Consider the following 11,491-nt stretch of genomic DNA (forward strand, 5'->3'; position numbering starts at 1 on the left):
AGAGGGATGTAGTCCAAACTGGCCGTTCGATGTAGGCGACTTCTGTTAAATAAAATATCTCGCTTGGCATTGAACTTTGAGCTTTAAAATTTTACAGATTTTATTTATACTCTAACAACAACATTACACACTAACTAAAGTTTGAAACATGGGATCATGAAGAACGGGACCTTTAATTTGTGTTCCGAAGATGAACGAAGATCTTACAGGTGTAGAACAACATGAGGGTGAGTAATTAATGACTGAATTTTCATTTTTGGGTGAACTAACACTTAAATATAATCAATCAACTGGGGAAGTATGGTGATATCTCTTAGTTAATTTTTTTACCCTATTGACCTAGGGTGTCCTTTTCCAGCTGCTACTTCACACAGTAGAGCTAGAGAATTGAAGAGCATGACCCTTGTGCCAGTGTGTGTCATTTGAAAGTGTGTATGTCCATGTTCTGGAGGTCGAAAACAAATTGCCCAGATATTTGCACACGTGAGTGCAAGAGGCGTAACGGGGATCTATTTTAGTTAGCCATTCACACGCAGGATTCAACCCATAAATCCTTCCCGAAAAAAACATTTAACATTTATTCTTCTTCGAAGCCACCGCACAACTCATCCTGCCCTGATTGTCTCCTTGTTCAAGGTAAGTCCTATAAGCTATCACATTAACATTCACAGTTTATTGGACCCACACATGTTGTCATAAATACTTAAGGATATTGAGTTTATTGCTAAACATTTGTGAGGATTTGTACTGGTTGGTTCATCGCTCTTAGATTTACAGAACACATTTGGAGATAATCGTAAGTACCTTCCCTGTTAGGAGGATGGATGGATATCCATCCTACATTCTCCCATGTCACGACCGCGGCTCCCCACAGGGACTAGCAAGTGCCGCGCTGTGTATTTTCGTAACAAGCTGCTTGTGTCAACTTTAAGGAATGTATGTTATGAAATACTCTAGATTCGACTTGGAGAAGCATGGATACAAGATCAAATGTTCTTGAGAGATTTGGCTCCTAGAACCAATTAGATCATGAAAACAGTTCTCAGGTGGTTTGTCTTGCAATTTAGTCACTCAAGAAATTGGCATATGGTGAGTAACAAACAAAACAATAACTACTGGCCTGTTTTTGATTTGATTTTTGAACTCTTAAATGACTACTTCCTAAGTTTCTACATACAAATTAGCCATGCACAAATTTTTAATTAATTAATTTAATAGTGCATTTTTTCACTTTTTAACAAAAAAGACTCAAAAAATCCAGATCATTTAGATCAAAATAAAAGCTATCTTTTCCAAAACTTGAGTTCTGACTACAAGGATCTGTATGAAAGCATTAGCATCCAGTGCAGGGAGTTCAAGGGTAGGGCTTGAAACTGGGCCATATGAAAGAATGGCACCAATGTTCAAATTTAGCCAGGCTGGAAATACTAACAACCATGTGCTTTATCAAGCACAATAGGTATGAATGCAAAGAATAGGTACGGACAGAGAGCTCGGCACCAGTGCTTTATATAAAGCGCTCTTCTTTGAATACAATGGCCCAAATTAAAATTTCCTCTACATTGTGAATTCTCCGCCTTTCAAATACTTGGCACTCGTCACCTTTCCAGACTATGTTCTATGTGTGGACTGTAAGAATGTTTCCTAGCGACTTTACGCAAATCTGACGCACAGATTCATACGCTGAACGATTTCATCACCTGAAACTCGTTTAAGATCACATATCTGGAGATCCATCACCTTTGTTATTGTGAAAAGGGAACTATAATTTATAATTTGGGCACATTATATGTGTTTTTAAATTCATTTAATGAGAACTCATAAATTATCTTCCATTTTTAGGGTCCATAAAGAGAAACAACCATGTCTGAAGGGTAAGTACTTTACTATTAGTAAGTATTATTAAAGTTGTAAAGTGGATCAATTTATCTCTTTTGTTAACCCATTTTGGTGTTTCTTTTGTTTCTTTATTGCTATGCTTCTGTGATTCATCATTATAGACCTGTAAGTCACTTCCCTTTTTGCAAGTTGAACAATAATTCATAAGATTTAGCTGGTCAAAAAATTAGTAAACATTAAACTTGTATTGCTTTTCAGAAAAAATCAAAGTATACTGCCACAAGGCGGCTGGCCTTAAAAGTAAGTTGCTTGTTTTTTCATAAAATACAAAAGTTTGGATTAAGTATTTTTTTTTTTAAAGAAATGAATTCTTCTTTTAAGCAAGAACACATAAAATTGATCAAAAGTGACAGTAAAGACATTTATAATACAAAAATTTCAAGTAAATGCTTTTCTTTTGAACTTTCTAAAAAATGTATCACGGTTTCACAAAAAATATCAAACAGCACAACTGTTTTCAACATATAAGAAGTGATTCTTGAGCAGCAAATCAGCATATTAGAATGATTTCTGAAGGATCATGTGACACTGAAACTAGAGTAAAGGTGCGTTCACACCATGTTGTAATTCCCGTAACGATTCTTAACTGTAGAAGCCTTCATGTGCTGGTAGAAATTACAATGTGTAAAATCTTAATTTTCTGAGAGATACGACTTGTAGCACACGGCCGCTGTACCACCTGACCACTGCAGATATAAGATGTGTTTGACTTAAAGTGGTGCTGTGCAGACCAATTGGTGTATGACATCAAAGTATCGTGAGAGCGATTCGAAAGCATACATTTATGCTAATTACAACATGGTGTAACCCTTAATGCAGCATAATGATGGTGAAAATAGTAAACATAAGACCTGTTTGCACATATTAAAATTCCTTACAGTAATGAAAGGCAAGACTATAGAATGAAATCCATGATAAAATGACCAGCTGTGTTAGCAATGTGCTGCGCTATGCGCTAAGCTGTGTGTTAATCTGCTGGAACTTCATAATCACATCTGTGCTGTTACGTTACAGACCAAATTAATGCAGAAGGCCACATCTATGCTGGCAGCTGAAAAAGAGCAGAATAAAAGAGAAAGAGAGGATGCTCTTACTGAGAGGGTTCCTCCTCTCAAACTATCTGGTCTGTCTGCACAGGAGCTCCAGGTATTGTCTAGACTAAAAAAATTCAGAACTAACAATATGCAAAAGTAAATATATATATATATATATATTCATATGAATGTTTTTTTTGCAGGAACTTTGCAAAGAGCTTTCCCGCAAGATTGATGTCGTTGACGACGCCCGATATGATCTTGAAATAAAAGTGGCTAAAAATGAAAAAGAGGTAATGGTTGCGATGTTGTATCACATTTAGAAAGACAAACAAAAGATTATTAATGAATATAAACGATAACAGGTGTTTTATCTGCGGTAGCTTTAAGGAAAAGCGTGTCACTAACAACGGCAATGTTATGGGTTCAATTCCCAGAGAACGTACAAATGATAAAGTACCTGCACAATGTCTCTCAAACAGTGTTATTTTAATATTATTTATACACTATTATATTATTTATTTTTTAGAATTTTTTTTATATATATATTTATTTAGTTTTTATTTTAAATTTATTTTTAAAGCTGCAGTCCGTAACTTTTTTTGGGTTAAAAATGATCCAAAATTAATTTTTGAGCAAGTACATAACCAGCCAGTGTTCAAAACTATCTCCTTACCTTAGCCCGATTCACAACGGTAAGCTTGTAATAATGTTTTCTAATAAGAGCGGTAATGGTAGGTTTCCGCGGAAATTCGTGCATGCCGCCGTTCGTCTTTGTGTCATTACGTCACTTCTGTTTACATAAAGAATGAGTCCCAGCTAGTAGGCTACATCGCATGTGAGGATGCCAGTGGAGGATCATTTGCAATAACTAAATTTATCATTGTCCAAATGACAATCATCAGTGACAAGTGGAGATTCACCCATAGAGAAAAGCAAAAGACTTCAAACTGCGGAGTGGCTACAGAAATTTAAATCAGCTAACGCTAATACACACTAAATACACATAGTTACGCAATGCTGATAACCTTAACAATTTGAGAACAAAGTATAACAATAATAATAATTTGCACGGTTTGACGTGATCCGAGCTAAGCGATCGTTAGATTTAATCACCATTGGCAGCGCGATTTATTGTAATGCTTTTTTCCTCAGTTGGTCAGAACAAAAGTGTCACTTACTTGTTCTTATTTTGGTCATACTTCCAAGACTAGAATCTGTGATTCCCGAAGTACAGTATCCACAGGTGAGGTGACTTACAGCAAACATTAGATTCATCCACGCTGAGGTGCCATGCCGATACACAACCCACGTAAAGATGATAATTCCACAAATAACTGCAATTGCAGGTTTCAAACAGAGATGGCGACAAAGAGGCAAAACTTACAGACTGCAGCTTTAAGTTTTAGTAATTTTATGTTTTTTATTTTTATTTCAGTTTTAATAATGTTAGTACTACAGTAGCTTTCACCTACTTTTTAATTTATTTCAGCTTTATTTCAATTACTGAAAATCATTTAGCAATAACAACACTGCTCTCAAACAAGTAAAACTGACATCAAAAAGGTTGTTTCACAAGTTACCTTCATTGTGGTCTATCTCAGATCCAGTCCTTGACCCAGAAGATTTGGGAAATGAAGGGTTCAAAGCAACGAACCAAACTGAAGAGGGTTAAGAAGTCACATGATGCCATGTTTGGTGCTCTGACTGAATCCAAAATGGCATCAAAGGCAGATTTCAAGGCCAACCTAAAGACAGTAAAGAAAGAAGAAGAAAAGGTGATGCATTTTAGTCTTTTGGAAATATAAATTCATTCATTCATCATTTTAACAAACCAAAACTCATTCCAACCCCATTTTATTTGTGTGTACCATATATAGAAAGAAGAGGTGACTGACTGGCGTAAGAATGTGGAAGCCATGGCTGGAATGGAGGGCAGGAAGAAGCTGTTTAATGCTGCACAATAAAAAAAAAAAGGTACAAAGCAAAGTTGTCACATTTACCTATGTTTGAGTGCTGTAAAAAGAACAAGCATTTTGACTGAAAGATGACATTGTTTTCTTATTTTTCAGACTGATGTGTGCCAACGCAGGGAAACACACGTTTTGAAGAAAGAAAAAATCAAACCAAATACAAATTTGATTTATTATGACTAATAATGTCAATCAATCACACACAGACACACACACACACACTGTTTATAATGTTCATAGTTTAAGTGTTTTGTAGGTGATCTTAGCTCTTAATGTGTCTTTACCAGTCTCTGTGTTTTGCTGCAATTTGTGGACATTCTGTACAAATGTGTTTACATTCGAAACTAAATATGATATTTTGTGTATGATATGCTAAATGCATCATAAATATAATCAGACTGGAAATTAATTGTATGCAACGTTAATTAGTGCTGTTCAGGAATAAAAGATGTCAGATGTTGTAACACTTTCTACATTACTGAAAGTAAAAATTGCAATGTAATGGCATTCCGAAATTAAATGACCCCATGCAACAAAGAAACGTGTTGTGTCACCTTGCAGTTCCCTTGCAAAACAAACAGTGTCCTTGAAATGCATTCCTTTTATGTGCATAACTGGTTTTAAGTTACCGCATGTTGGGTGTATATTTACCCATATTCAATGCCGTTCAAATCGGACAACTTAAAAGTATATCATTTATTTGGATTTCGTACTATGCGGAAACCCTTTGGGATGTGTGTAAAGCTTATTGTGTGTGTATAAAAATTAAAAGAATCAACAAATACCCTGATTCATATCTTCATATTATCTTCCAAAATCAATCAATCAATCAATTCAAATTCTTTTAGTTGCAGTCGTGGTCATACAGCTACTGGCCGACTTCAGCAAAGCCTTTTCTGCCTTGTAGGGTCAAACAATGGGGAATGAAGAGGGACTGGCAGTGGACAATGTATGCAATTGTGTTTTGATGGTGCTGAGTAAAATGAGCCTCAGGGTGTAAGGGTTCAGTCTATTTTAGTGAGCCACTCAGAGGAAGCCAAAGAGGCCATAAAAATTGTCTGGGCTTTCTTGTGCACTGACATTGTCACACTCTACTTGTTCCCTTGGAGTGGTCTTTGGAGAAACAGGTATGAACTATTGCACTATTTGGCACAGCTAACGGTAAAAACAATGCATTTGACTGCTCTAAATATAACAGAATTACCCACGAGATAAAAGTGCTGGCATAAAATGAATGTGGAGCATAGCCCAGATAGTTTGAAAACTTTGATGAGACATGATTGGTTACATTGTTGAGATCTCTTGTAAAGTTAAATTAAAGTCAATTTGCACCCCATTTAATCTCACTGCTGTCTAGGAGAAGCAATTAAGATTTTTCATCATTTATGATATGTCTAGTTATTTTGGCTTTCTGATTCTGATTCATCCATCAGGAATCTTTAAGTGTGTGATGTTGAGAAGTGGTGCTAATATTTTTAATGCCTTTAAAATTATGCTTATGAAGTGCATTATTATTAAGTAATAATAACTGCTGCTAATCAGTAAGTGACCAATATTTATATTTCAGATTTTTGACTTAGATTTGCACTTTGAAGGTCACAATGTCTGAGTCGTAAGTATTGTCTTTTAAGTTGTTAATATCTATATGCATACAGTATTTGCTATCTTACTGTAAATGTACATGTTTAAAACATCCCTACTTTTATTCCTTTTTATAATTTGAAAACTGACATTTTAGACAGGTAAGTGGACTTTTTAACTTCCACTTTTTGTATGTCAATTAAAAACAAACAAACAAAAAAACAGAATCCAATAAATGCGTTTTTCTTTAATAAAATCCAATGCTTAAATTCTTTCAGCGACCCAAATCTAAGATTTCAGCATCCAGGAGGTTGTTCTTAAAGGTATTTGGCTCTGTCTGTTTTACAAAGAAGAAATAATTTCTAAAGATGATGCATTTAGCAATGCTTTCTGATATGTTTTGCTTCAGACAAAGCTCCTGAAGAAAGCAACATCTATGCTTGTAACTGAAAAAGAAGACAAGCAGAGGGAGAGAGAGACCACCTTGAGTGAGAGAGTGCCACCTCTACAGCTGTCCGGTCTGTCTGTTCAAGAGCTTCAGGTAAATCTAATATAGCATGGTAACTGTCAGTGTCCCGGTAGCATGACACTTTTTTTATTGCCTTTTTCTCTATCACCTATTTTAGCAATGATCATAAATTAGGTTTCATTAGAAAGCTTAAAGGGATAGTTCACCCAAAGATGAACATTATCCCATAATTTACTTACCTTCATGCCATCTTAGGTGTATACGACTTTCTTCTTTCAGTCAAACACAATCGGAGTTATATTAAAAATATTCTGGCTCTTCCAAGCTTTATAATGGGAGTGAATATTTGAAGCCCAAAGCAGCACATCCATCCATCATAAAAGTAATCCATACAGCTCCAGGGTGTTAATAAAGGCCTTCTGAAGTGAAGCAATGCGTTTTTGTAAGAAAAATATCCATATTTATAACTTTAACTTAAGAATGAACTTTGATCTGACGCATGACGTAATGGCAAACACGGAATCTCAAAGGATAGAGCAAAGCAAAACACCGGTCACGAATTAGAGGTCTAAAACGAGAAGTGTCGGAGGAGCTTGAGTTTGTTGCCCGGCCATATTTGTTTGAACTGTGAGAGGCGTCTACTTTCACCTAAGCTTACGCTACTCCTACTACATCCTACGTCATGTGTCGGGTCAGAGGTCACTCTTCCACTGGAAGTTGACTCTTCCATGAACGCGCAGACAGACATTTCCCAAAGTTGGTGATTATAGTCTATGTAAAGTTATAAATATGGATATTTTTCTAACAAAAACACGTCGCTTCACTTCAGAAGGCCTTTATTAACCCCCTGGAGCTGTATGGACTACTTTTATGATGGATGGATGTGCTTTTTTGGGCTCAGTTACTATTCACTCACATTATAAAGCTTGGAAGATCCAGAATATTTTTTATTATAACTGTGATTGTGTTTGACTGAAAGAAGATAGTCATATACACATAGGATGGCTTGAGGGTGAGTAAATTATGGGATAATTTTTGGGTGAACTAACCCTTTAAACACTCAAAATTCATCCTGTTTCACCCGTTTCGAAATTGGACATTGCCATAGAAACGGTACTTTAAATCCATCATTTTTTGTGATCTAAAATTCAAATTTGGAATGCAGCTATTTTTAGAGTTCAAATTATTTTCTAAAATATATTTTGCATAAAATACATTTGTCTTAAACTTCTATACTGTTTTTACACTTAATTTTTTGAAGCTGCTTTCACTTCTGCAACAATCTGCTGGGTGTCTTCTTTAAAAGAGGACCAACCTTAGGTCTGTATTACAAAAGAATTCATGAATTACAACCATTTAAGTTAAGATCTATGCTTAAAAAGAGAGCCGATAGTTAACAGGTTAAAATTATGCTTTTCTATTTAAAAAAAAAAAATTACAAATATATATTTAATTTTTAAGATTATTATTAAAGAATTTATGCAAATCATTAACTCGGTGCAAATGATGGTTTATTATTTTTTTTAATTAATGAAAAAACAATTACATTTAAAGGCCTTACATTTAATTTGTAAGATTATTATTAAAGGTTGTCAAAAAATTGTTGTAATTTTGACACAATATTGTATTCTCAGGCTCTCTGCAAAGACCTCCATCAAAAGATTGATGTTGTAGATGAAGAAAGGTATGACATCGCGGCCAAGGTTTCCAAAAATGAAAAGGAGGTACTACACCATCAGTGGAATCACTTTGTATCTTATTAGATTCAACGGAAATACATTGGAATTAACTTCATGTCTGCTTTAGATTACAGATTTGAACATCAAAATTACTGAGCTTAGAGGCAAAATGAAGAGACCTGCACTGAAGAGGGTGAAGATCTCTGCCGATGCCATGTTGGGAGCTCTTCTGGGCTCCAAGGTCAAAGAGTCTGTGGATTTTAAAGCCAACCTCAAGACAGTCAAGAAAGAAGAGGAGAAGGTAAGCCATGTGACTTTTCATGAACAAAACTGAATCATTGAAATATGAATCAAATTGTTGAAATATATTCAGTGAATTCAGTATTTGGTCACACTTTAGATTAGGGTCCAATTCTCACTATAACTAACTGTGAACTATGACGTTTGCCTCAAACTCCTAATAACTTCTTATTAATTGTTAGTAAGGTAGAAGTTTAGAAATTGGGTTGGATTAAGTGATGTAGAATATGGTCATGCAGAATAAGGCATTAATATGTGCTTTATAAGTACTGATAAACAGCCAATATCCTAGTAATATGCATGCTAAACTAGTTAATAGTGAGAATTGAACCCTAAACTAAAGTGTTATCCAGTATTTTTGTGAAATTTTAACACATACCTGTTGTTACACCTGTTCCTCACATAGAAAGAAGAGGTGACTGACTGGCGTAAGAATGTGGAGGCCATGTCTGGAATGGAGGGCAGGAAGAAGCTGTTTGACGCTGGACAATAGATGGTAAATTTAAAAAATGCATTGTTTTTCAATGATCTTTATTAGGATGTCTTACATGAAATATTTCACCTTGACTTTCAGCACTGAATTTTATTTCATTTTTTCTTACAGATTGCAACTACATGAGATCTGACATCAGAATTCAGGAATTCAAAAACATCATAAAATGAATGTATAAATCAATGCAAGTTCATATAATGCAAATTCCATTTTAATAATAGCATACGTTCATGGCTTCATTTTAAGTTTTAGTTGAAAAGGAAACTGCATGTTTTAAGTCATTTAGACAAAAAACAATGTCTTGAATTTACTTGATGTGCTACTTAATGATTTTTGTGATGTTTTCTGTCTTTAAAATAAATACAGATCAGAAAGACTAAATATTTTGTCTATTACTTTAAAAATAACTTTTGAACTCACCTCATAGCAGACGTAACATAACTGTTCTGTCCTGGGAATATCTTCAGCTGTTCTAACATCAATGAATAATATTTGTAAATTGAAGCAACTGAAAAAAAAAAAAAATACACCCAATTGAAATTTTTTAGGTTGGAATAATCTTTTTAAAATGTCATGTAAATGCTTCAGTAGACCGACTGAAATCGTGCCAGTCCAATTTGGGCGAAGTCGGACAAACAGACCTTGTCTAAGCATGAATACATGTTAATTGACTAAAATTGGACTCTGCATTGGGCGCATGCTCCAAAAACAGCAGTGACGCACGACATCTTTTAAATATTTTGCATAGTTTGCATTGTGTCCTGTAGGCTTTGACAGACAGATGATGACTGTAGCAAGACTAATCAAAAAGTTGGTGTAGCTCAAAAATAACTCTGCATTGTTTGTGATTCTTTTTTATCTGCGTTTATTGATCATTTAAAGGGCCAGCTACAATTACATTTCCATCCATTAAAGGGATAGTTCACCCAAAAATGAAAATTTGATGTTTATCTGCTTACCCCCAGGGCATCCAAGATGTAGGTGACTTTGTTTCTTCAGTAGAACACAAATTATGATTTTTAACTCCAACCGTTGCTGTCTGTCAGTCAAATAATGCTAGTGAATGGGAACTTCTACAATAACAGTAAATAAAACTTGCTTAGACAAGTCCAAATTAAACCCTGCAGCTTGTGACGACACATTGATGTCCTAAGACAAGAAACGATCGGTTTGTGCGAGAAACCGAACAGTATTTATATCATTTTTTACCTCTAATACACCACTCGATTCGTTTGGTCTGATCGTGCTCTGACAGCGGCAGTGATGTCTCGCTCTCATTGAAGTATATGCGCGAGACATCACTGCCGTTGTCAGAGCGCGATCAGACCTCACCAAGCGATTGCTGAACCCAGTTGGACATAGTGGTGTATTAGAGGTAAAAAATGATATAAATACTGTTCGGTTTCTCGCACAAACCGATCGTTTCGCGTCTTAAGACATCAATGTGTCGTCACGAGCCGCAGGGTTTAATTTGGATTTGTCTGTGCATGTTTTTTTTACTCTTATAGACGAAGTTCCCATTGACATGCATTATTTGACTGACAGACCACAACGGTTGGAGTTAAAAATCATCATTTGTGTTCTACTGAAGAAACAAAGTCACCTACATCTTGGATGTGCTGGGGGTAAGCAGATAAACATCACATTTTCATTTTTGGGTGAACTATCCCTTTAAAAAATATAATTGTGACAATATGATACAAAACAGAGCAAAATAGAGTAGTTGTTAGCAGATCATGCTTGCTGTTGCAGTTTTGATAAGAACACTATACAAAGCCATTTAAAGACAAGAACTTGCATTTGGCATCTCATCATTTGGCCATAAGGCCTAAAAATAAATCCAGGACAAATGGCAGGTGGTAATTCATTACATGTCTCTTGGAGTGACACCTCTCAGGGAGAATGAGGTGTAAGTATAGGGCAGCTCACATTACAATAAGACAGTGCCTCCACCCAGTGCTCGATTTGAGGGGGGATGAGAGGGACGGCATCCCCTTGTTGAAAAGAAAAAAAAAGCGTCCCCTCTGTAAAACCCCTATTAGATTAACAAAGTTGAGTAGCTA

At 35.5% G+C, this 11,491-nt stretch overlaps 2 protein-coding genes across 4 annotated transcripts; both read left to right on the forward strand.

Moving 5' to 3' along the window:
• Window positions 1-531: 531 nt before the first annotated feature.
• tnni4b.1 (troponin I4b, tandem duplicate 1) lies at window positions 532-5,443 on the forward strand. 2 transcript variants are annotated; one of them, XM_048158455.1, is made up of 9 exons: window positions 532-636; window positions 1,843-1,874; window positions 2,001-2,004; window positions 2,098-2,139; window positions 2,914-3,045; window positions 3,137-3,226; window positions 4,538-4,711; window positions 4,814-4,910; window positions 5,006-5,443. In XM_048158455.1, exons 2-8 carry the CDS (start codon window positions 1,864-1,866, stop codon window positions 4,898-4,900), a joined length of 540 nt encoding a protein of 179 aa, XP_048014412.1. In that variant the 5' UTR covers window positions 532-636; window positions 1,843-1,863; the 3' UTR covers window positions 4,901-4,910; window positions 5,006-5,443. The 2 variants fall into 2 exon arrangements, with proteins under 2 accessions (XP_048014412.1, XP_048014413.1); XM_048158456.1 differs by having other exon boundaries at window positions 4,814-4,907; window positions 5,004-5,443.
• Window positions 5,444-5,890: 447 nt separating this feature from the next.
• tnni4b.2 (troponin I4b, tandem duplicate 2) lies at window positions 5,891-9,809 on the forward strand. Of its 2 annotated transcripts, XM_048158453.1 has the most exons (9): window positions 5,891-6,033; window positions 6,474-6,518; window positions 6,645-6,648; window positions 6,766-6,810; window positions 6,897-7,028; window positions 8,591-8,680; window positions 8,763-8,936; window positions 9,342-9,431; window positions 9,540-9,809. In XM_048158453.1, exons 2-8 carry the CDS (start codon window positions 6,508-6,510, stop codon window positions 9,426-9,428), a joined length of 543 nt encoding a protein of 180 aa, XP_048014410.1. In that variant the 5' UTR covers window positions 5,891-6,033; window positions 6,474-6,507; the 3' UTR covers window positions 9,429-9,431; window positions 9,540-9,809. The 2 variants fall into 2 exon arrangements, with proteins under 2 accessions (XP_048014410.1, XP_048014409.1); XM_048158452.1 differs by lacking the exons at window positions 5,891-6,033; window positions 6,474-6,518; window positions 6,645-6,648 and having other exon boundaries at window positions 6,748-6,810.
• Window positions 9,810-11,491: the final 1,682 nt, after the last annotated feature.

The sequence above is a fragment of the Megalobrama amblycephala genome, linkage group LG15, assembly GCF_018812025.1.
Source record: "Megalobrama amblycephala isolate DHTTF-2021 linkage group LG15, ASM1881202v1, whole genome shotgun sequence".
NCBI classification, from domain to species: domain Eukaryota; kingdom Metazoa; phylum Chordata; class Actinopteri; order Cypriniformes; family Xenocyprididae; genus Megalobrama; species Megalobrama amblycephala.

Bases quoted from the DNA above. Each gene is read 5' to 3' on its own strand.
- tnni4b.1 (XM_048158455.1), top strand. The intron at 2,140-2,913 runs GTAAGTTGCTTG...GTTACGTTACAG, and splicing joins CAAGGCGGCTGGCCTTAAAA to ACCAAATTAATGCAGAAGGC. The intron at 4,712-4,813 runs GTGATGCATTTT...TACCATATATAG, and splicing joins TAAAGAAAGAAGAAGAAAAG to AAAGAAGAGGTGACTGACTG.
- tnni4b.2 (XM_048158452.1), top strand. From the start codon at position 6,748: ATGCTTAAATTCTTTCAGCGACCCAAATCTAAGATTTCAGCATCCAGG. The intron at 6,811-6,896 runs GTATTTGGCTCT...GTTTTGCTTCAG, and splicing joins CCAGGAGGTTGTTCTTAAAG to ACAAAGCTCCTGAAGAAAGC. The intron at 8,681-8,762 runs GTACTACACCAT...TGTCTGCTTTAG, and splicing joins TTTCCAAAAATGAAAAGGAG to ATTACAGATTTGAACATCAA.